Source organism: Rhinolophus sinicus, linkage group LG11 (assembly GCF_036562045.2).
Source record: "Rhinolophus sinicus isolate RSC01 linkage group LG11, ASM3656204v1, whole genome shotgun sequence".
In the NCBI taxonomy this organism is placed as follows: Eukaryota; Metazoa; Chordata; class Mammalia; order Chiroptera; family Rhinolophidae; genus Rhinolophus; species Rhinolophus sinicus.
Genome location: NC_133760.1, coordinates 75,505,621 through 75,532,106, shown reverse-complemented (window position 1 = coordinate 75,532,106; position 26,486 = coordinate 75,505,621). Strand labels below are relative to the sequence as shown.

The window sequence follows — 26,486 nt, the reverse complement described above, 5'->3', positions numbered from 1 at the left end:
GTCACCTGAGGGGTCTTTGCCACACAAGCAGCGCACCTAAGACTGAAACTAACAAAGCTTCACTCACTCTCCCTGACACGCAAAGGAAGCGCTCAGGTGAGCACAGCAGGCACTGCCGCGGAACTTGCCGGCTCTCTAAGGCTGCATTTTGATACAGGAGAGACAGATTTTCGTTCCTCTTTCAAAATGCACCTTGCAAACGTAACAGGAATCCGGCTAGGATCTCGGAAAAAGGGCGGAGGAGGAACGCACGGGGAAGCTGGCGGCGGCGAGCCCGCGTCCCGCGTAGGAGGGTCCTGGAGGATGGGGCTGGGGGAGGGGGACGGTTCTGCTCCTGCGGGGGCTCCCGCTGTCCCGAGCGTCGGTGGCTGGACCTGGAGAGCGGCCGCGACTGTTCCCCCACCTGCGTTCTGGGCTGAAGGTAAAGACGCGGAGCTGGAAGGAGCGCGCGCGAGGGAGAAAGGCGGGGAGGTAGGAGCCCAGAGGGAGGCGCGGGGCAGCGAGGACGGGTGGGAGGCGAGGAGGAAGGAGCGGTCGGGGTGCGGGCGGGGGTGTGCAGGGGGGTGGAGAAAGCCGCTGGTGCAAATGTGGGGCCGGACCAGGCAGTGCCCGGCTTTTAACCTGGGCAGTGGAGGCGGGGAAAAGAGCTAGAGGAAAGGGGAGGTGTGTGAGATAGGGGTTGTGGGGGGATTCGAGCAAGTGACATCACAGCAGGTCAAAGAAAAAGGGGCAAGCGGCAGGCACCGAGAGAGTGGGGCGTTTAGCATTAGGAGCTCCAGCGTAGCCTGCCCCGGCAGGGACCCCGGCGTCCCCAGAGACCATGCAGAGGTCGCCTCTGGAAAAGGCCAGCGTCATCTCCAAACTTTTTTTCAGGTGAGAGGGTGTCCATCTGAGCTTTGGAAGGACACGTGCCCAAGAAAGAGGAGGGCCTGTGTGTGAACTGGGTTTTGGGGAAAGAGGGATAGTTTTTAAAAAGATGCGCTAGCATTCATTGTTATGGAAGTGAACACGGATTTTGTGGAATAAAATCGAAAACATTAAGAAGGGATGAAAGAATAAACTGAAGCCAATTAATTGTTTGAATAGAGAGCCTTGACTTAACATTGAAGTCTTAACCACAACTGAAAGTCATGCTCTCAAGACCCAAATGTGCTATTGTGCAATTGTTTTCTTAGATTTTTCTAAGAAATATATGAATTATAAACTTGCTAATAAAAATGCTTAAGTTTAGTCCTTTATTTTCTCCCCTTCATGCCTTGGAAACTTAGATATCTTCTTGGCATACATACTGCCAGTGCCATGCCTGCTTGTAGTAGGTGCTCAGAAAACATTTGTTGAGTTTTGAACTTTTGAACTTTTTTAGGGGAGAAAGGTGAAGTGGGTACTATGTGCTTAAATTAAGTTTTTATTGTTACGATACTAAGTCTAACAAGTATTTGCTGTAATTCCATGATTCTTTCTTTTAAGAATGAAAGCAAATTCCTTGCAATACCTATCTTTAAAAAAAAAAACAAACAAAAAAACAAGCCAGTTCCACAAGCTGTAAATTTTAAAAGGGGCCTCAGAATTACCATGGACATGTGAAGCCATGGGACTAGATACTGAAGTTACATCTAACTGACATTGAATATATTGTACTTATGCTATTTTGCATGTGATGAGCATAAAAGCTTGCACACTTCATCTAATGAGAGTTTTAAAAATAGAGTCTAAGTTCCTAATCTTAGGCAAAGTGTAATTAAATGCAGCATTTCATATTTGAAGTGTTCTTTGGGTACTCTATCTGCTTTGTTCCTGTTATACTTGTATGAATGAATAGGTACAGCTCTCTCATGGGCAATTACTTGACTCATAATTATCCAATGAATCAACATACTTAGGTATCAGAAAAGCCAAATATCTTATAAATACGCTCGTGTGTGTGTGTGTGTGTGTGTGTGTGTGTGTGTGTGTGTGTGTGAAGGCACTGAGCTTTCAGGTCTTTCAATGTGTTGTTGTTCCCTGCATGTGCAGTAAGCCTGGAACTCAGGTACTAAGGAGAGACCATTGCTCACTGAGGGAGAGCTCCTCCCTGTGGATGGCAGAGAAGGACTTTACTCTTTGGAATTACCTCTTGTTGATGTTTTCAGCACCTTTTGTTACTCCATCTATAAAACTTGGAAGATCTGTTGATGTATTTTCCTACTACTTACAAAATCAGAATGCTTGTTGGCATTCATTGTAGACTTTTTTGTAGAGCACTTTGAGGAACCTAAAGTTCCTCAAACAATCCATCTAAAAATGCAGTCTTTAGACAAATGAATATCCATGGCTACTTCTCAGTACTGAGGAACTTTAACTTAGCTCATTGTTTATTTAAATGAAATCATTGTTGATTTATCAGTTTTTTTCCCCCCAACAGATCACATTATAACTTTTAGTGTAGTTTAAAAATGCTCTCAGGTTGATTTAGATATTTAAAAAAATGTATCATAATGGCTACTAAGTTTGTTAAGAGCATACTTATTCCTGTTCTCCAAACTATTTCGTAATAAATTGCTCTAAGAATAGGTGTATTTTAAAAAGTTAAGTTCCTACTATTTATAGGAACTGACAGCCACCTAAAGTACCAATAATTATAAACTTTCTTCCGGGTTGTAATTCTGAAAGGGTATGAAATTTATTTTGTGCTTTAGTGGTCAATGGTGTTATGCTTTGGATTCACATTGTTTTGATTCAAATCCCAGATCTGCTACTTAGTGGCTGTGTGACCTGAGGCAAGTCCCTTAACATCTCTGTTTGTGTGACTTGACCTTTAAAACTTGGAGACTAGTAGGACCTATGTCATTGGGGTTAATCTGTTGAGAAAATATGCATGTGAAGTGTTTAGCTCATAAATGTTAGCTGCTGCTATTATATCATCATCATCATCGTCACCATCAATTATCATATTTTGTACATGCTTTACAATACCATGTGCTTTGTTTATGTAATGTACTCAATTCATCTTTGTTGAATATAATTTTGTGACTATTAGTCTGCATATTCAATGAATGGGCCTGGATGAGAACGTAACTTAGGTAAAATTTCCTCTAACATGGCCTTTCCAGATATACAAGAAAGAAGTCCCATACCTATATCATATGTTGTTAAGTGACTTAGAATTTAACTTTCTGAATATGGTCCCTTCAGTTTCAGAATCATAAAAGAGTATAGCTGTTATGATCTGGGTTATAGGTTATATTAAATATCTCTTTCATTGTTAAGGTTTTGTTGTTGGAAAAGCTAATAAAATTTTGAGGAAATTTAAGTACTTTCTTAATTTTACATAAGTTTCATGTCAAGTACAAAATTTGAAGGATGTCGCAAGTGTCACAGTGCTAATATATACATTTATAAACATAATCTAAAAGAGAATTTCACACAAAAATTCCAGTGGTTTATGGAAAAGTACATTAGAAAACAAGTACATAGAAAACAAGTACATTAACTTAAACCTTTTATAAAATAGGAAGATGTTTTTAACTAGAGGTGATATATTTGCAGAGAATTTATGATTCATATACCAATGGGATTGATTTACAAATATTTACCCGCAGAGATCGGTTTTCATTTTTGAGCAATTTTCCAAATTTACATTTTCTGATAACACTTAAGGTAGTTATTCAGCTTGTTTTCAGTCTCTCCTCTCATGTCCTGAATTTCCCATATACTGTTTAGTTGTCAGATTGTGTATCAAACCATGTGTCAGATGACACAGCTTGAGTTTTCACCATGGTATCCCTACCAAAAGTCTAGATCTATATTTGAGGAATTGTTAGAGCCCCACAAAATCCAAGTATACAATGCCACAGATTTCGTACAAGACTGGATATAGGGCCCCCGAAAAATTCCACAGATAAGTCTCAAGTAAGAATAAAGAGTAAATGATGTTAGGCTCTAAGGTGGAAATTCAGCTAAGAATAGCATATTGTAAATCTCAGGTTAATAAGGTAATTTAATATACTTTTGTAAATTATTAGACACAAAATAATGAGAGATTTTTAAACAAATATGCTAGAATTTATACATCAGAATGGGTGTGGTAGGCCAAAATAGCTACCAATGAAAACCAAACTCTTATTCTAAATATTCTGTTTTTGATCAAAGTATTTTTGGATTCTTGTTATGGATTACCTTTAAAAACAGTATATACATTCCTTCTCATAAGTATATAGTAGTTCATTACTTTCTAGCCATTATTTTATAATAGCTTGCTTTAGATTAAAAGTCATATTACCCAAGACTGGTCACTTGGACTTGCTTGTAAATGACATTTGACTATATCTCAAAATTAAATGCACCCTGAAAGTATAAAGATTTTTTTATCATAATTGCTTTGTTAACAGCCAAATGCTACTTAAGTTTAGGTATTATCATTCAAAAAAATGTACTGCAACTTTTAAAGACATTTCCTAATTAAGAGAAGCATTAAATGCTTTGAGCCACAGGAACATAATTGTAATAAGTATATAATGAAATACCCATAAAGATGACAATTTTGAAGAGGACTACACTTACTTGGTTATATAAATTATGCCAAATTCATCACAGTGATTTATATTTGCATTTCATTTGCATATTTGCAAGGAATGAGGAAATCTAAAATTATGAGAGTCATAAACATTTTTCCCTGTTTGTTGAGGGTATTCATAGAAATGTCACCAAGATAGACCAGTTGGCCAATCAAATAAAGGTCTAGTCCTGTTCTAACCAATACACAGGATTTTCTCTCAGACAAGGCTTAGACTATCCTAATCAAAAGAAATAGATGCATAAAACAAAAGGCCACTATGAGATGCACAGTTCTTAGTGAGATGTACAGCTGCCAAGGCTGCCCGAATACCATGAGTCTATTTAGTCAATGAGAAAATTCCATAAGGGCAGCTTAGAGTTTCCATGCATGCTTTTGGTTTTGTCTTCTGTACGAATTGGAGGAGACCACCTTTGGGACAAGGGCCCTTCTATCTTGGACAGTTGCCTCCCTATACTAGTTCCTTAATCTCCCTTTCTATCCATCCGCCTTTTGCTGGTCATGTTTTACTACGATACAGAGCAGATTTTTCAACTTCAGATATGTCAATTTTGATTGATTTGACTCTAGCAGTTCTACTTGCAAAAGTACTTCCTTTGTATGATAAGACTAAAATTGTAATTGTATACATATATTTTGAAATATAAAATATGTATGTATATAATTTTCTTTTAGTTAATTATGCTAGTTAAAAAAGTGCCTCCTTGATTTTGAAGTGTATTCCAATAGCTTTTATAAGCTAGTTCAATTATTAGTTGACTCTCTAAGAGTATTCCTATATACTTATAACAAATGGCATATGGCATAGCTTTAAAATTCAATTTCTTGCTAAAGAGAGAAGCAGAGTCTGTTTTTCTTAATTGCTTCATCAATATTTTATGTTTGATTTGGCAATCAAAATATCCCTCAGAGCCAATTGATACACTAGGCAAATCATGGTTTTCCAGTTTTCCATTTTTGTGTAGGGAGAAGGTAGGACTTGGTGTGATAATATTCAATGCATAAATGTTGGAAGTTGTTTAAAAGGCCCTTAAATGGCACCAATCTAAATGTATTATTATTGTTAGTGTCATTTCACAGGAACCTGTAATTTCAGTGTGATAGAGCTACAGGGTAAGTATAGGATTGCAAAACCACCAGGGAAGGGTGTTAGCCACTTAGCATGCTGCTGAATGTTGTTTGTCAAAATTTAAAAACACCTCTGACTCAGCAGCAATTTTGATTCCACTGTTTCCTGACACATCTGTGGAGGGCACTTCCCTGGCACCAGTTCCTGCAATGCAATGATGTCCAGAGGGGAAAAGAGATTAGGACTGAGGTCTGGTTGTCTGGGTACCCTGCCTGAAGGTGAAGTTATTATCACAGAGCAAAACATCACTCTTCCACGTGCTTCCTCTCCGCAGCACCTAAGAATTTACCTTGTGGTTGTTTGAGAGTGAAATTAGCCTTACAAAGTGGCTTTACTATGGAGCTTTGTGTCAGCAAAGAGCTGAGGCTTCTTTTAGCAAGAAACCTGTCAAAATTCAATTAGCTTGCTTGATGTAGAGAGTGAGTATATTCTTACAGAGCTCTGCAAGATTTATTTTCACAGCTGTATCCAGGTTGCCAGGCTTGTCGTGTTAGCTTCTCTGTATAGCTCCATTGGTCAATTACTGTCTGTGAACATCAGTGACTGTTCAAACTGTAAAGCCGCGGGTGTCAGGGCCTTCTGTGATTTGTTTAGTGTTCTGACCATGTCAAGACCCCTGCAGATAATGGTTCAATGCACACTTCTTTGTGGTGATGGTAATTCCATGGTGATCACCCCTAGAGGTTATCATATAGACTGGTGATATTCACAGTCTTGTAATGCAGCATTTTTCTGATTTAAAGGACTCACAGAAAGCGGGACTGTGGACAGATTTTAAATACTTAGAGCAATTATTCCATCAGTTTTATTTTCTGTCCCTTCATAGCTAGGCCTTCCTCGTAGGGGGAAAGCCTGCTTACCAATTCCTTGCTCATGGAGTCAAGACATGGTTTGAAGATTTCTGCTAAGCCCTTATTGTTAGGATTCTCAGCTCTGAAACTGGGTTTTACTCTGATGTAATCAGGGAATTCTCCCAGAAGCTGCTTCGAGGAGCTGAGTCAGAGCAGTACTTCCTTTGTAGGTCATGATTCGGGGCAGCTTGGAGTATGCCCAAGTTCATTTATTTACCACCTTCTGTATTCCATGCGAGCCATTAAGAAGGTTGAAGTGGGCAAGAAAAAAAATTGGTGCTGCCTTCATGGAATGCATTCTCTGAAACCCAGAGTCTCAAGGGCCTATAGGAACACTGCACAGGAAATCTCATCCAATTTAAGGCTGGTTAAGTAAGGCTTGCTGGAGAAATGACTGGAATGGACACCAAAAGGAGATTATCTAGACAAAGAAGGTGGGGCTCGGTTAGGAAAAATTTAAAGACAGAAACAGCGCACTGTGTGAGGACTGGCAGTAATCGTGAGCTCGACACCAGTAACGATTTCCGAGACGTTCTCTGTGGCTAGAATGTAAGATGTGTGACTGAGATTTGGGGGAGATTGGTCTGAAACTCTAGCAAGGGCCAGGTCATAAGGGGTTTCATGAGCTTTGTTCGGGCTTTATCATACTGGAAGTGAAAAGCCATGGATTTCCAGCAAGGGAGTGACAGAACCAGTTCAAAGCTGTTGCAGTTTTGCAAGAGAAATGGTGAAATGAATGAAAGAATGGCAGTGGTGATAGAAACAAAGACGGATTTGAAAGACATTGAGGAGGTAAAATCGACAGGTTTGGCAATTGATTAGATATGGAAGGTGAAGGACAGAGAGGAATCAAGGACAATGTCTACTTCTGCTTGCTTGGCACCAGGTTGGATGTGGTGAAGCTTTCCGAGTGAGGATATCATTTGGAGAAGGCTTGCAGTGGGGGTAAAAGGCCTATGCAGACCCTCTGCTTCTCTTTAAAATAAAAAAGGAAATCATACGTGTGGCTCAAAGGCACATAATATGGTTATTTGAAAAAATATATGAAAGCAATCTAGAGCTTAGGCTTAAGTAAGAGATATTAAAATGTGAGGTGACAGTCACAATTGTAAGTACTTCCCTCATACTGTTCAGTCAAGTCCAGGGTGCATCTAGGGAAGAATTTAAAGTGCGTACTGGTTTGGCTTAATTGTGGTACAGAGTGACCTGAGAGTGTATCTGGAACAAGCAGCTGTATTTAGGAATAGCACTGGTTAAATTCTACTTAGAAATTCTACTTAGAACCCTCTTTCTACCCTCCCCTCCAAACCCACCAACTGATTTCTGAAGTGCCCCACCCCACTATGACTTCACTCCTTTAAACTGTGGTTTTTACACAGCTGATTTCTAGGATCATAGATGTTCAGGAAGTAGGTATGGGGCTTCAGATTTTGTCTGCAGTGACGGAGTAAATAAGAGCACACCTACTGTCATGAAATAATTTTTTTTTGTGTTGAAAAACATTATGTATATTGTCTTCTGTGAACACTGAGTCGATTAAAACACAGAAAACTTTCATTCTATAGCACTGCCTACAGAGGTGCCGACCCTTCTACCCAACTTCACACCCATCCCCAAATGCCTCGTGAAGTTCTTAACTTCAGAAAGGGGTCCAAGAATTTCACCTGGTACCAGTCAGACCAGGATGTGAAATTAAGCTTAATAGGCATAACCTTAGCGGTGCTGACAGCTGTATTTGGAGGAGATTGTAGGCCCAGACCTTGGACCCCAGTGTTGGTTATGAGCAACAAGAAAATGAAGTCCCTGCCGGCTGGGATTAATGATCCCGGCTCTAGAGGGAGCAGACTGGGGAAACTGTACAGGAAGCTCTGTTTGCACATTTTCTTTATTTTAAACATCTGTATGAACTCTGGAAAGCAAAGCAACAACAACAAAGCTTTAATTTTTCAACCAAAATCCCCTTTTTCAACCCTAAGAGTTTAGATCGGGGGTTAGTAAACTGTTTCTGTAAGAGGTCAGATAGTAAATATTTTCAATGTTATAGGCCACCTGGTCTCTCCATGTTGGAAAGGAGCCATAGACAATATGCAAACAAACGGGCATGGTTTTGTTCCAATAAAACTTATTTATGGGCGCTAAAATATGAATTTCATGTAATTTTCACACATCACAAAATATGCTCTTTAATAAAATTGTATTGTGATAATCTTTAAAATACACAGCTATAAAATTCTTAGTTTAAAATAATATCTAGAAAAACTTTTCAAGGCTCATATATAATTAACTTTATTGTGTTCAGTGACTGAGTAATTTTTAAAGGAAGCAAAACACACACATGCACATGGATTTTTCAGAAGATGAAGAAAATACTGTAGTAGCTTAACAGCTATTAAATTTCTCAGAATTTTATTTTTCTCAGAATATTTTTTGACTTATCGGAATCTATTGACCATTTCTTCTTGACTGCTTTTTTGCATATGAAGTTTTTGATGTATCTTTCAAGGCAAATGCTCTAACTTATCCATTTTTTGGTATCCACCACCTGTCAGAGTGCCTGGTGCATAGTAGGGCCTTAAAACATACATGTTGAATTGAATAAAACTTGACTAATTCATTTGGTGAGTATGCTTCTAAAATTTAATTTTTCATGGAAATGTAAAATTTTACTTACAAGTATGGAATTTAAAAATCTTTCCATTTGCTATCCTAAAAATAAAATGCCTAATTTTGAATAAGTATATTAGTTGATTTACCATGTGTTCTAAAGTATAACATAAAATACGAAAAACTATTTTTTGTTTTTTGTTTGCTTTCTTGTGTAGTTCTTGGGACTTTCTAGGAAAATTCCAGCTTATTTTTCTTGAGATCAATGATAACCAACTTTGCTATAGACAGCCTTTCTCCCCTGAAATATTTTTTCCATTCAAACTTCATGTAAATATTCAGGTTACCTGACAATTTAATTTTAAGCCAGATTATTAAAATGATTATTTCCAAAATTTATTCCTAAATATAGGTACAAAATTTAGTGTTTTTTAAAAAAGGAATTTTTAATATGTTTTTATTCTGGACCTCGGCATACATTTTTTCAATCAAGTAATAAGTAGACTGACCAACTACTTATTACCAAAAGAACTTCTACTTTTCAACTCAAAGTCAGGGTTGGCTTCTAAAAATTCACATTAGCCTGTTTTCTACCCCCTTTTACCTGGTACCTAATAGGGTGAGTCTAGTCTATCTATAAATGTCAATGTGTAGCTTGTATATATACACTATGAACAGAAATGCACAAAGCAAATAAATGTCCCATAGATTAATTTGATTGTGGAACTTACTTGGACCAAATCCTTAATACAGTTGACATTAGGTATTTACATAAATCAATTAATTCAGAGACTACAACTCAACTACGGTGAAATTAAAAAAATTTTATTCATCGTATTGAGAGTTTATAAAACTGATGAAATTAAAGCTCAGAGGTAGCCATCCCAGTAATATCAGAGCTGTTTTTATGCAGTAAAATTTTATTAGCTAGAAAGACAACCACTATAAAATGAGTTCATTAATGAAAAGTAATAACATTGAAACAGAAATGTAATTTTTATTCATTTACTCATGCATGCATTTATTTAGTGTAAATATTGAGTCCCTGATATGTTCTAGGGATATAACAGTTTGAACACTTAGAACACATATCAAAACTTATTATATATTCTAATTATTCTTCTTTAATGGAATTTTCATGTCAATATTTTTAATGATGCAATTTTTCTCTTAGGAGAGCAAAGCTACAGTGTTTTTCCCTCTTACTTCATTTAATAAAGGGAACCTAAATTTTTTATTGATTTCATGGGGGTGAAAAAAGAATTTTCCTCTCACCCTTAGACATTCTTCTGGTCTCACTAATGATCAAATTAACATGAGCCAGATTAAATAACCAAAATTAATACATGTGAACATATGGGGGTTCTGTAACAATGTGAGACCCTAGGACATATTGGGTAATTGAGCTGATATGCCATCTTGAGTTAAGGAGAAGGGGGCTGTTGTGGTTTGAGACTTCAAAGGGCAGGGGGGCAATTCACGTGGAGATACAAAAGCAAATGTTTGGTAAACAAATGTCGCTGGGCCATCAATGAAAATGGGACACAGAGGGGTCTTAGATCAAATGGACCTTGCTGGGTTTCTCCCTATCACACACTAGCTTATATTAAAATATAGTTATCTATGATGATAGCTCCCTTCCTGGAGCAGATGCGGTCTCTAAATTCTTTTTATTATTATTATTATTTTTATTTGGGAATATTGGGGAGCAGTGTGTTTTTCCAGGACCCATCAGCTCCAAGTCGAGTTGTTTTTCAATCTAGTTGTGGAGGGCACAGCTCAATGGCCTATGTGGGAATCAAACCAGCGACCTTGGTGTTATGAGCACTGCGCTCTAACCAACTGAGTCAACTGGCCACCCCGTATCTAAATTCTTTTAGGCAGTACATGAGAAAGTCAAAAATTTTTCCTGAGACTTTTGTTTTTTTAAAATTAGCAAGCTTAAAATAATCAATATGCCATAGAGGCATATTTTGGAGTGGCAAACTCTGCTTCCCCTCAGTTTACAAAATCAAGTGAGTAAGTCATCTCACATAATAAAATAAACTTTTCCAAAGTCAACAATGTAATTCCTTGATGGCAAAAATTATTTCACGTATTTAAAAAAGTACATTTAAAAATTAAAAAATATGTTCTATGAAATGTAAGCAAGATCATTACATTTAGAAATGTATATTGGATTCAATCCTGGAATGCAGTCTTTGGGTCCATTGAGATGTCAACGTGGTAACTTGACAGCTTTTTTGAAATCATCCAGTGTTTTGCTGACTCAATTGTTTTGCTACTGCCAAGGGTAGAGACACAATTCTCTGTCACTCCAGCCACTCTTACTGCAGAGCAGAGTCAGATTCTGGGATGAGTAGACACGTGAAGTTATTATTAAAAAACAATGAGCCAACAAATCTGCTGTTAATGAAAATTTGATCAAAGTTTAGCAATTCTGTTGAAAGAGAAATCTAACTATTCTTTAGATAAATACTGATACTCTTGCAATTAGGAGCTCTTACTTCATAATTAGCAATATTCTAAGCTTTAGAGATGTGTGTCTCAATTTGTGGTCTACCAACCACTTGCTCTACAAAAATATTAGAATATAGGTGTCTGAATTAAAATAACTTACTAATTAAATCATTTTATTATATATATCTTAATTTAATAATAATTACATATCACGTTAAATATGCAGATTCCTAGATCCCACTGCATACCTACTAAATCAGAATCTCTGGGAGAGGGCAACCACAATCTTGTTTTTTTCTGTTTTCCTTTCCATTTCAGGTGATTTCTTTTTGCCTATTAAAATCTGATAATCATTAGGTCAGTCGTAAAAAAAAAAAAAGGGTTTAAGTGGCCCAACTAGTGTGTCTTATCCTCAATAACAACATAGAAAATGACAGATTTGAGAACAAGAAACAGGATTCTACCACATGCTCATAAATGTGGGATGTGGAGGTGATTTCATCTTCTCCCAGCTCCCTTAATGTTTTTTCTCCTAACATCCTTCTTTTAACCTTAGGGTCCAGGGAAAAAATTTTGAAAGTTCACATTTTTTCAGTAAATTAACAATAGAAACATAGGTATAATTCAACTTACTACAGAATCCAAAATTTCCTCTTAAGTAGTTCATGAAATCTGTAAGTTCGTCTTCCACTACCTTCTAACATTTACTAAGCACTTTCCATGTACCAGAGGTTATATATATTATCTCAGTGAATTCTTCAAAGAATTCTAGATAGATCCTACATAAAAGATATATGAGATTTGGAAAGATTAAAGAGTTTATATGAGGTCACGCAGCTAATTACCGTGAAGTTAGGATGTGAACTTAGATTAGTCTAAATCCATAACTCCATTCTTAACCAGTTCCTCACAGTATCCAAAAACCTAGAATGGAATTGGTCAATTATATAAATTCACTTCACTTTGTACATAGACTTTATTAATTTTCTTCTCTCTCAAAATTGTTTTTGATACAAGCATTACAAATATTATTTTAATGATATATTAGACTCAGTTCTTCTTGAAAGTGTCATAAATATCTCCTCCCATTACTAATTTGCATATGTTCCTGTGACAAGCTACTTCGTGGCTCAGGGTGGGGTACAGGAAAGTGTTGTCTCAGGTCTTTAAATGGGGTCTTTAAAATTCTAAGTGTCTAGCTGAAGAGCAAAAGATGTGATCAGCCAAAAGCATGCCAGTAGCCAACATTGTCACATGGAAACAGCTCAGTGGCACAGAACTTGACCCGATTGCACTTCTTATCCTGATTTGTTCTATCATGTCCTAGCCTTCATCCTTCATTGTTTTCTCACACCTTCTGAGCCAGGCTTTCTGTTGACTTTTTGCATCTACTCTTCTTATCTCACAACTTCACCCCCTCATCTACTTTCCAGGTTCAGTCACTTCACTGCTCTTCTTACCACCACCCACCCTCCTTGGTGTCCCTTGGAGATCACTGATCCTTAGTTGTTCATCATTTGTATCATCTAGGTTTTCTCTTATTCTCTTTCTTGAGGTTGAAGGAAGAGGCAGAGTCACCTGGCAGATGGCTGAACTTCACGGTTGACACTTGGGGTATATAAGTCTTAGATTTTTCTAGTGCAGTGGTTTTCACAATTTTCTTAAAAACTGTCCTTTTATCAGTGAATTCTAACTTCCAAACGAAATCTTTCACAGAACTGTTATATATACAAATAAAAGTGACAATGGAAGACAAAACCCTGCTATAAACATATAGTTAGCCTCCTGCCCCAAAGTAAGGGCTTAAATGATTATATACCATGTGAGCTATTTTCTTGGTCCTACATGCTTGCATTTTTCACAATGTTATGTTTCTAAAATTGAGGTGTGTCTTATAATTGATGTCAAAAGAAACTTGTCAGCTATCAGACCCAGGAATACATTGTAACATGGGATTTAGCAATACATAGAAAGCATATATTCCTGGAAACTCAGCTGAATTATTTACATCGGTTGCACCCTTCAAGGTTGACTTTTAACTTAAATTTAGTTTCTTGCTTGAAATTTCTTGAGAAAGATTACTCTGTGATCTAGTTTTGAAAGAAATGGTTCCTATTTAGTCTGAAGTTTGTCTGGCATACCAAGCACTGTAATTAAAGTGGAAGTTGCTCAAGCTCAGCACTTCACTGTCTTTGGAACTCGAGGGCCTGAGCCACTGTGGAAAGCACTAAAGAGGTTCCTCATAAAATTAAAAATAGAAGTACCTTATGACCCAACAGTGCCACTCCTGGGTGTTTATCTGAGGAAATACAAAACACGAATTCGAAAAGATATGTACATCTCTATGTTCACTGTGGCATTATTTACAATAGTGAAGATATGGAAGCAACCTTCGTGCCCATAGATAGACGATTTGGTAAGAAATTGTGGTACATTTATACAATGGTGTATTACTCTGGCATAAAACAGAATGAAATCTTATCATTTGTGACAACATGGATGGACCTAGGGGATATTATGCTAAGTGAAATAAGTCAACAGAGAAGACAAATACCATATGATCTCACATATGTGTGGACTCTAAAGAACAAAATAAATGGAGAAATAGACTCATGGATACAGAGAACAAACTGATGGTTGCCAGAGAGGAGGGGTGTTTAGGTGCTGGGTAAAAAAGGTGAGGGGATTAAGAAATACAAATTGGTAGTTACAAGCAAGATAGTCAAGGTGATGTACAGTACAGCATAGAGAATATAGTCAATAATATGGTAGTAAGTATGTATAGTGCCAGGTGGGTACTAGGTTGATTGGGGTGACTATTGCATAAGTTATGTAAATCTCTAACCACTGTGCTGTGCACCTGAAACTAGTATAAAATAATATTGAATGTCAGCTGTAGCTGAAAAAAATAAAATTAAAAAAAAAGAAGTTATATTGTCTGTCCTACGGGTAAAGGTATTAAGAATATAGCTTGTCACTGTAACCCTACTCATACTTGTGAATAGCCACGAGCGATTCAAAAAGAATTTTTTTGACCTGAATGTGAAAAAGGCTTAGAAGAAAACTTTAACTTTGATACCAAAGAAGAAATTGTATAAATATTGAAAATTTCCTTAAATCTGTATATATTTAATGTAGCATTTCTTTTTGGAAAGGCTATTATTAAGCTGATGGTGAGTCTTCTAATCAAGGTCAGCTGATTGTTGAGCAAGCATGGTACAGTATTGTAAAACCATGATAATATTACACGTGGCTTGTTTTCTGGGGATTGCACAATTCTGTTATGCTTGGATGAATCCTCGTGCGAGCAGATATGCCAGAGATATGGTGGGCTGTTAACTGAGCTTGGCTCACGTGTTTCTGCAGTAACATGCTCACTTATGTAGTGCAGAAATAATCAGTGACCGATTGCAATGTGTTTAAATATGTACAAAGTGATACCAGGGTAAGCTAAATGAATTAACCTGGCAGTCCAAGGTAACGTTTGGATGACTCCATTGTGCTAAAATTTTCTTATAACACATTTGCAAATGTACAATGTTTTAAATTCCTATTTTTAAAATAGTACAATATTCTTTAAAATGAAGATATTTCAAATTAGATCCTTGAAGTATCTCTGGGGAATACTAACTGTTGGAGTCCAACAGTTACTTCAACTGTTGAAAACCACTGAACTAGTGTTTACCCCCGTATTGATTGTTCTTGAGCTTTCTTTGAGTTACTCACTTAACCCATTCTATACTCTCAGAAAATAATCTTAGCAATTTACTTAACCTCCTTCTCTGATGTTGTGCTTATCAGCATGAGTTATCCTCATCTTAACATTGCTCAGCATCATTATGTCATCTAACATTCATTGAGTGTTTAAGATGTGTTTTAGGGTTCCCCAGGGCGACAAAACCAACAGGAGATATCTATATCTATATCATCTATAGCTATATCTATCTGTATCCATATTTATGTATCTATATTACTATATATCATCTATATCTATATCTTATCTGTATCTATATCCGTATCTTATCTGTATCTGTTAATATGTATATACATACTGTGTTTCCCCAAAAATAAGACCTAACTAGCAAATAAGCCCTAGCATGATTTTTCAAGGATGACATCCCATGAACATAAGCTGTAATTCATCTTTTGGAGCAAAAATTAATATAAGACCCGGTCTTATTTTCAGAGAAACACGGTGTGTGTGTGTATGTGTGTGTGTGTGTGTGTGTGTATGTATAGAGAGACAGAGAGAGCACCAAAAAATGTATACACATTTTAAGAAAGGAAAAACTATTAACATTATAATACTTGATATATACCTATAACAAAAGATGAATACAAGTCACATTTGACTTCTGCAATTACAAGAGGTTCTCAAAGTGGTCCAAACATTTCTGATTACAGCAAACTACTGCTTAAGCGATGTTGACCAAAGTGTCCACTTGTATACATTTTTTGGCAACCCTGGTATGTATGTGAGTGTGTGTGTTTGTGTGTGTGTGTGTGTATGTGTATATATATATATGGAATTGGCTTACTGAAGCCTGAAATCTGCAGGGTGGGCTGGTAGGCTGGAGAACCAGGAGAGCTGGTGCTCCAGGTTGATTTTGAAGGAGAATTCTGCTGGAGAATTCTCGATTGCTTAGGAGGCCAGCCTTTTTGTTCTGCTCAAGCCTTCAACTGATTGGATGAAGCTCACTCATTATGGAGTGCAATCTGCTTTACCCAGATTTCACTGATTTAAATGTAAATCTCGTCCAAAACCAACACCCTTTAAGATGACATACAAAATTAACCATCATACTCTGTAAGCACTTTCCTTGCGTTAATTGACTGCTAACAGTGCCAGACATAGAATAGCTCTTTAATAAATGGTAAATACTGTCATCAACATAATTATTATAATTATACTTTTTCATCTTTACTTCAAGCTCTAAGAAAGTACCTGTCTTTTCTACATTTAAGCCTCATCTTCCTTGAGCTTCTCTGAACTATGGAGACCACACTTCCACAAATGCCCCAGCCATTCTACATCTCCAGCCTTTGCTTTGCCACTGGCTTTCATCTCCAACTTTCAGACTTGTCTTAAATCCTCAGAACATCACCTTTGTCCATTGTCCCTCTGTGTGCATAGTCCTAACATGGAGTTTCCCTGTTGCTTACAACCATTGTATTCGTTTGCTAGGGTTGCCCTAACAGGAATTGGATGACTGAAATAACAGTCATTTATTGCCTCTGATTTGAAGTCCCAGACCAAGGTGTCAGCAGGTCTGGTTTCTTCTGGGCTATGAGAAACCGTCCGTGCCATGCCTGTCCTTCCGCTTCTGGTGATTTGCGGGCAGTCTCGGGTGTTCTTTGGCTTGAAGAGGCCTCAGGTTCATCTCCGCCTCCATCTTCACATTCTCCCTATGCGTGTCTCTGTGTCCAAATTTCCTTTTTTTTTTTTAATAAGGACAACAGTCACATTGGGTTAGTACCTACTCGAATGTAGTCATGTTAACTCGATCACTTCTGTAAAGATCTTATTAGCAAATAAGGTCACATTCTGAGGTCTGGGGGTGAAGATTCCAATATCTCTTCTTTAAGGGGAACACAATTCAACCCACAATAGTAACAATCTTCAGAAGCAGAATGACATATTGAAACCACTTGAAACTATGAAGTACAATGCATGTAAGAGGCTACGCTAATTTCTGGAGCCTTTTAGAAACAGTGTGTGCCTTGTCTATAATGGTACATAAATAACATGGAGACAGTGCAGAGGATGTTGAATGGCAGGACTTGGAACTGGGTGAAGATAACAGGAACCATTTGCTCTCGGATAGACTGAAGAATGACTTCCGATTTCCAAAGTGTTAATCATCTCCGCTAAGTCAAGAGAACGAAGGCCGGGCATTAGGAAGAGTGCTTTGGTAGTGAAGGGTGTTAAAAATGAAAACATTTCACTGAGAATGAAATAGTCTTGGTTGGAAGTGTTAGGATGATAGGCTTTGAGTTATGACTCAGAAAAGGGACATTCATGTTGTTCAAGAATGGTCCCTGAACAAGTATAGGCACACTCATGTTTGCTTTGCATTTACCACAGTTTTGAAAAATGTTTTGACTTTTTTTTTTTTTGGCTTTTCACACATCTGACCAGGAGTGATGGCTGACCTACACATATTTGCAATCATATCAGTGTCCTCACATGGGCTACAAACATATAACGTTTGAGTAATTAATTAGTTAACACGTGAATTCATTCAGTTTTTGCACTGTTCCAGACACTGCAGAAGACAATGGTGACATATAGATATATGTTGCACCTACATCACCCTCACGAAGTTAGTCTTACAGGGGAATAAACTAGCAAACAAAGTGCAATGTGGTAACACTATTTTCGCAATTTAAAAAATAATTGAGTGACAGTTATGTGCTATGCTCTGTGGTAATGCTTGCTGGTGCGAGACATACAGCAGCAAAAAAAAATCTATAAGGAACTTATAGTGTGGTGTGTTTGGAGTCAAGGGGGATTGACGGGTAAGTAAATAGGCAATTTGTGGTAACAGTTCGGATGGAAGAAATACAGGAGAGAATGGAGCATGTGGGAAGATAATTAAACCTAGATTGTAAAAAGACACATACATAATTTATATGATACTATTTCAATGCATTTGAGTTTCTTGGAAATAGAGGTCAGGTTTTATTTCAAGAAAGTTACTAATTTTTCTTCATTTTCTTCATTGACCTGCATTTAGTTGGTATTGGTACAAAACCGAAAAATGTGGTACCAAATCATGGAATAGGAGAATTCTATTGGAATTAAAAATTCAAAATTAAGAACCACCTTATTATCAATGGTTTCATCCAGTGAGAGCTCCTGCAGAGTTCAAAAGGAAGAGACTCTGGCTGGAAGTTTCCTTTAAAGTTCATTTTCCTCAAGTGCAAGAGATCATGACATTTTGAAGTCACAATAATTCTTAAATGCCTGTAAAAAGGATTTTCACCAAAGGATCATGATTTAAGTTATGATTTCTGTTTTTAATGACCTGATTGCATAGGTGACCATTTTGAACTCCTAAATGGCTCTCAGGATCAGATAATGATTCAATCACTATTGTGTCTTTTGTTGTTGGGGGGAAAGCAACTTAGGGTACTTTGTGGACTTTTATTTACCTATATGTTGCTTATGTAAAAAACAGATGTAGAGATTAAGTGAAGGTGAAGAGGATTTACAGTAAGGCTCTTGCAGCAGAGTCTTATTTCCTTGGTCAGCCTTGAACCAATGGCTGTCTCCATGCCCTGTCTCTGTCATACTCCTTTTTTCTGGGATTCCCAGTGTGGGGTGACTGAGGACTAGGCCACTGCTCTGCTCCCCTGTACCTCTTTGGAGCTTCACTGTCAGTGTCCTTCCCCGTAATAACAAGGCTCCAGGAAAAGGAAAATAGCGTTAGCATTGCTTCACAACCTCAGGAACAGGATTTCAAACTTAAATCCAGAGTCACACAATGTGTCTACGTGCACTTCCCCTTGCCAAAGGGGGAAGAAATAAGGAGGATACTAAATTTACCTTTTAATGCTATAATTTGTGATTTGTTTTTTAGAGGGTGAAATACTAACAATGGAGAGAATGTTGAGATGCCTGAGAAAAATTTTGGATTTTACGGATCATTTATCTTGTTAGATGATTACAAGCAGAACCATAGAAATATACTTTATCACGACTGAATTAAAAAAAAAATCATCAGCTTTGTCTGCCTGATGCAGTATGTCATTGCTATCCTTAGAGTATTGGTTCTTTATCATCTCCACCTTCAAACATTTCCAAGATCTCCTCCAACCTCCATTATCATTCCATCTATCAAGCGAAATAAACAAATAAACATCCTCAAATCAACAATGTTGGGTGGGATTATACTGCATTTCTTTTTTTTTTTAACTTTGGGAAAAGTTGTCTCAGAGCAGCAACGGAAAAGCAGATATTGGGATTTAATAAGGAGTGAGACATTTGTACACAAAGTGAGGGATCATAAAGTGATTTAGATGTAGAAGGTCATGAGAATTGAGCATGTGCTTTGTCTATGGTGGCTTGTACCAAACAGATTCCTGACTCCACAACCCAGAGCTCCTTGGAAGGTTTCTGTCCCCACCAAAGGAGTGTCATGTCCACACTGTAAGGAACATTTTTCACTGCTAGAAAAATCAGATCACTTTGATTCCAGATACTGAGTTAATTCTGGAATGAAAACCATGGCTCGGAAAAGATGTGGGTAATTTCTTGCCAAAGGATAGGGAAGCCCATAGAGAGTGTTTCCTTTGGGTCCCAGTGATGGTGTCTGAACAAACCAGGTGAACAAAGAGCTGCAATAGGGGATTCAGAATTCTGGAAAAAGAGGGAATACCAAATAAATGGGATCGTTATAAAACAAATCCCAGCAAAGTTAAATAAATATATCATGGGAGATATCCTCATAATTCTCATACTTCGGGTGAAATATGTTTTGTTCCTACCTTAGAGAGAGGAGGAGGCAGAACGTGTTCTCCTTCTTTCCCTCTCGGCTACCACTGGGCGGGCTTGAAACTGCCTCTCTGATCTGCTCGCTAGTGTGTGATTGTCTAAAATAACAGTAATAGTGGTGAGGCTCTGACAGTCACACAAGTTTCTCTCTGTACACTTTTGCAAATGCCAGCCAGTAATCTAGTGGCCTTTCCACCGTAAAATCTTAAAGCCAGTCCATTTCCCCTCTTCCTTATTTTCTTGGTTTCAAATATATTTCATATTGCCAATGGAAATAAAACTCAGAACTTAGAGAGCAATGGTATTGCTTGTCTTCCTTGGTTTGTAAAGTGCTCCTAAAAGTTAACTCATACAGGATACAGCAATTTTATAGGGCAGTTATTCATCCTATCTTTCTAGTCAGTTGTTCCAGCTACAGTCAATTATGTGGTTCCTATTAGTGGCCTCATGCCCAGATGGAATAAAAATCAAACTAAAACCATGGAACAACACGCTGAGGCTGCTTTTCTGAAGTACATGGGCATGGGCTAGAAATCACCATGCTTTGTTTCTTCTCTGGTATCTGTCAAGATGGGTGGGATTTTTTGTAGAATTGCTTCTCGTGTCTAAACTGCTCGAGTCCCTGAAATCCAAGTCATGTGAGTGAATTGGGTATAGCTGTTAGAAGTGGCCTTTCCGTGCCAATGGTATCCATGCCTCAGTTTTTTCACAGTACTATCCTCATTACCACTTTTTCTGTACTCGTAGTAGAGTACACACAAGTAGAGTACACAATTGGGTGTGTTGCTTCTGGGGACAGGAAATAAACAATTGGCACAACTCCTGTTGCATGTCATCCATCCTTGGGTTCTCTCATGGGCTATGCAATCTTAATCAGTTGCAGCAGGTACCTAGGTGCTCACATATCTGAAAGGGCTTAGAGTGACAAAGTCAACATAATAAGAATTTGCATTTCATGTGTTCTAAGAGTGAAAAAGCAATGTTTGGGAAAACTTTCCAAAATTGACACTGACCGCTGATTTATGTATGTTGTTTTTCTTAATACCAGCCTATTGAGATAGAATTCATGTACCAAACAATTCACCCATTGAAAGTATACAATTCAATGGTTTTTAATATAGCCGCAGAGATGTATAACTATCACTACAATCAATTTTATAGCACTTTCATCATTCAAAAAAGAAACTCCATACTCATAAGCAATCATTCCCCATTTTCTCCCCTCCCCCATCCTAGCAACTACTAATCTACTTTCTGTCTCTATAGATTTGCCTATTCTGACATTTCATATAAAATGGAACAATGTGGTCTTTTGTGACTGGCATCTTTCACTGAGCATAATGTTTTCAAGATTCATCCACATTCTAGCATGAATATGTACATCATTTTTTTAAATCGCTGAATACCATTCCATTTGTAGTAATATACATTTATCCATTCAGCTTTTGATAGATATTTGGGTTGTTTCAACTTTTTGCCTATTATAAAAATGCTTCTATGAACATTTGTGTACAAGTTTTTGTATAGGAATTCGTTTTCTTTTCTCTTGGGCATGTACCAAAGAGTGGAATTGCAGGGTTATATGATAACTTTATATTTAATGTTTTGAAAAACTTTCAGATTGTTTTTTAAAGTGGCTGCATCATTTTATATTCCCACCAGCAGGGTAAGAGGGTTCCAATTTCTCCACATCTTTGTTAACACTTATTATTACCTGTGTTTTTTATTAAAACCATCCTAGTGGGTGTGAAGTTGTATCTCATTGTGGTTTTGATTTGCATTTCCCTAATTGCTATGGTGTTGAACATCCTTTCATGTGCTTATTGGGTGTTTGTTTATCCTATTATTTGGAGAAATGTCTATTCAGATCCTTCGCCCATTTTTAAATTGGATTATTTGTGTTTTTATTCTTGAGTTATAAGAATCTTTTATGTATTGTAGCTATAAATCCTTTATTAGATATATTATTTCCAGAAATTTTCTCCCATCCTTTGGGTTATTTTTCCACTTTCATTGTCTCCTTTTAAGCATAAAAAATTTAAATTTTGATGATCCCAAATTACGTGTTTTTTTCTATTGTTGCTTGTGCTTTTGGTGTTATATTTGTGTATGCTAGTTTTTTTGATTAGTGCTAGAAAGACAAATATGATGTAAGTGTAGGCTTTGGCATCACAGTCTGGGCTTTTAATTCCAAATGCCCTGGACAACTTATTGAAGCTCCCTCAGCTTCAATCACTCATCTGTAACACAGAGATATTAACACTCGTAGAACTTATTTTTTGAATTGTTGTGGAGATCAGATGAAATAATGTATGTGGAACCCTTAGAATTTTGTAGGTCTGTGGTAATACTCTACTGTTAGCTATTATTGTAGTTATAATCCCAATAATAATAGACTCTAGTGCTCTGAAAGTTAAACCAAAGCCAAGTAGTTTATATGAAGACACATATAGTGACGTACAGTTGTAATGTTTTATAGACAACATTGAATTTGGCCCCCATAAAAATGAGGTGTAGTCATGGTTGTTATAATTTCGAACAGGAGCTGCTGCTGAGCGATCTGATGAAGAGCCTTTTTCAAGGTCACATGGTTGAGAAATGATAGAGACAAGGTTAAAACAAGGGGTTGTCTTTTCTTCTTAAAATCACTACGTAGTTCAGTGTTTTTTTCAATAACAGATTTGCAGTAGGAGTCAGTTGACTGGGACTTTGTGATCTTTAAGATGAAGTATTACCTCAGACAACCATATCAAGAAAGAAAAAAACAGTGATATGGAAAATTATTATTGGTAGTGAATATTATATGAGAATCATAGAATTAGAACATATTTGACCAGAAAGTTTATGTTCATAGATAGCAATAGAAGGTATGTATATCTTAAAAAGAACTTCTTCCTGATTTCCAAAGTTATGCATGCTAATTGTTAAACATTAAAGAATACAGATAAAAAGAAAATATTTTTCAAGACATTTTAAAAATATGCTTACATTCCTAATATGTTTACATTTCAAAATGTCTCATAAGATGGGTAGATAGATTTTCTATTTAATGTTTGAAATCATTAGGCATGATGTTAAATTAATTTATATTAGGATGCCTATGTGACTTTAGATTCTGTCCTTCCAGAAGATTTTTTAGAATTAGCTTGTGGTCTTTTCTTGAGCACCAAATAATGATTTTTCCAGAGCTTCTGAAATCCATTGACTACATTTTCTTTACTGTTTGCTTATCTAGAGAAAGAAAAAGAACTTCTACAATTCTCTTGGTAAAATTAGAGCCTCATGAGTAACTAACTCCCACACATAAAAATGACTGATCTTTAGCAAGCATGTACTTCCTAAAGGTGATTGAGCTGACTGAAGTGGTTATTGCTTATAAATAAATTTACCATTTTATGGATAAGCAGCAAACATTGGTTAAACACCTGTGGGAAGAGAAGATAGGACTCATCAACCTGACCTTGACCCTGACCTTGACCCAGTGCTGCAACTTTGGGGTGCATTCTTGAAGCCTACAAGTTTTATACTAGACTTTGGGAGCTAGATACAACTCCTTTTCCAAGTTTTATTTTTACTAAAATTCATTGAGAAAAATGCATCTGACTATAAGATAATAGCGAATCTAAGTTAATGAAATAACTGTGACATTTGAATGTTACTTATCTGAATTTTTTTTTAAAAATCCTTATAGAGATGAGATGACTTCCGGTTTCAAATCAATCCTCCCCATCATAGCCATTTGTCAAAATAAATAAAGCAGAGCGGTAGAGCTATGCTGCTGGGGTTTCAGATTTATCTTCAGAATCTGTTCAAATGATTCCCTCTCTTTCCTTTGCCTAAACTTTGACATTTTCTTTAGCTAGGACTATCCAGACTTTTTTGGCTATTTTAATCTCATGGTAAATTTATTGGATGATGAGAAAACATCTAATGTATTTAAATTTGCCTATGCAGAGTAGTTTTGAGTAATTTCCACTGAGTTCCCAATTATTAATTATTTCATGCTAAAAAAGGAAAAAGTCTGTTAGTCTTTGAGTATATGAATTTGTTAGTGTTTGGGAGAAGTGTCATGCCACCAGTGGTTTGAGTTTGCTATTTTAATTTATTTGGCTAAAGTGGAAGCATGATGTTTTTTAGTTAAACAAAATCATTTTGAACTAAAAAGATCTGATACCCGATCTTCATCTTAAATTCTAGCAGATGAAAATGTCAGATGTCTCTGTTGGGTTAAAAACAGCCAAATGTCAAGTGGAAAAATGAAAATAAGCTTCAGTTATGTGGCGTTAAAGGGATAGGTTTTGTGAAAATCAAGTCTTCAACAGTGGCCATAATTGGACAATTCGTTATAAGGAATTACAAATCATTCTATACAAAAATTAAAAGTTTTGTCCTAAGAAATGAAACTAATTAAATATAGTTATATCTTTGTGTGTGTGTGTTTTTAAAACCAATCAAGTGATATTATTTTTCATTAATAAAACCTACACTTTTTGTAGTTAAATGAACAGTGTATCTGGGGTACTAAACTATTATTTTCAAAGGCAATTTATATAGGCAATTTCAAAGGCAAACATATATATAAAAAACTACCGTATTTCCCCAAAAATAAGATCTAACCAGAAAATAAGCACTAGCATGATTTTTCAGGATACTTGTAGTATAAAATAAGCCCTACCGTATTTCCCCCAAAATAAGACCGGGTCTTATATTAATTTTTGCCCCAAAAGACACATTAGGGCTTATTTTATATTATGAGCATCCTGGAAAATCATGCTGGTGCTTATTTTCCAATTAGATCCTATTTTCTGGGACACACGGTATATACCTTAGGGATCTCTGTCTGCTTCCCCATAATTAATGATTAGCTAGTTTCTGTTAGAAATAGCCAGAACTTTGGAAACTGTTATAGTTTCTAAGTAGACCAATTTTTTTAACATAAGTCCATTGTTAAGATACAGCGACTGGTATGAATGCAGAAGACAAGATCAATTAGAGGTGAGAGGAAGAGACAGTGGGAGCCAGTGCAAGAAAGTGGAGGGAGGAACAAGGTTTATTGTTTTTGGTTTTTCTAGGCATACCTACTTTGCTTCATGAAACACCTGGGTTAGTATTCATTTCTTTTTTTAAAAATTAAATTTATTGGGGTGACAGTGGTTAGTAAAATTACATAGGTTTCAAGTGTACAATTCTATAATACATCATCCATATATCACATTGTGTGCTCACCACCCAGAGTCAGTTCTCCTTCCATCACATTTGACCCCCTTCACCCTCTGGTAACCACTGAGCTATTGTCTGTGTCTATGAGTTTTTGTTTCTTTATTTGTTTGTCTTGTTCCATTGTTGTTTTCAGTTTTATATTCCACATATGAGTGAAATCATGTGGTTCTCCACTTTTTCTGTCTGACTTATTTCACTTAGCATAATAATCTCAAGATCCATCCATGTTGTTGCAAATGGCATTATTTCATCTTTTCTTATGGCTAAGTAGTATTCCAGTGTGTATTCATTTCTAATGGAAGAAATACCAAAGTAGAAGTTCTGACAGGGATTATCTAAAAGGACCAGTTTTAGAGTTTTATAGTAACCAATATTTCATAAAGTGTCTAAATATCAATATCTTGGAGTTTTTTTGTTTTATTTTGTTTTTGCTCTGTATTTGTAAGACTGGCTTGAGGTGGGTATGGAAAAATCCTTGATGGGGCAGAAATTTCATTTAATTTTAGTGGTTAGAATAAATTACTTTGCTAAGATAATTCTGGTGACTGCCAGGCAGCCTAAGGTTAATTTCAGTTAGTTCTCATAATTTATCTTAAACCAAGTTTCTTTTTATAAAAGCAGCCCCCAAATTGTGTTACTTTAGAATGAGCTGGAAACTCAGTTGTAAGACTGGTCATCAGGTCTTAGATATGATTAAAAAAATGTATGTTTATGTATTTTTGAATTAGATGAAAAAAATTATTTTTTAATTTCCTGCAAATTTTTTGTATTTACAGATAGTGAAATTATATTTATATGTAATTTTAGTGTGGTGTTTTAATATTTTCAAACTACTGAAAATGCAGAGTTTATTAAGAGATGGAGTATATTTTCCTTTTTACTAAATCTTCTGTAGCCCCTTCCTTTCCACCCTCATTTACCTGTTCCATTACCCTGTCTCAAGTCTTTCAGCCATCTGGCAGTAGTGATCTCCTGAAGCTGGCCCTTTCCAGCTGAACTGATTGTTAAATGTTTAGGAAATTTGTAAGCTGGTTGTTAAGCACAACTGGTGTTCAAAATTAAATAATTTAAACTTACAGTTAAATGATATTAAAACAAAGGTAATTAAAAACTTAAAAGTTATCACTACCTAATTACTTTACATCTTATCATTATCTGTGCTATCAAGGTAAT

General features: G+C 36.5%; 1 protein-coding gene across 2 annotated transcripts in view; it reads left to right on the top strand.

Annotated features, from left to right (window-relative positions):
- Positions 1-691: 691 nt before the first annotated feature.
- CFTR (CF transmembrane conductance regulator) overlaps positions 692-26,486 on the top strand; it is a 159,221-nt gene continuing 133,426 nt past the window's right edge. For both annotated transcript variants that reach the window (XM_019743194.2, XM_019743195.2), the window contains exon 1: positions 692-873. In XM_019743194.2, the coding sequence (XP_019598753.2) occupies positions 821-873 (53 nt within the window). In that variant the 5' untranslated portion in view covers positions 692-820. The remainder of the gene's footprint in view (positions 874-26,486) is intronic.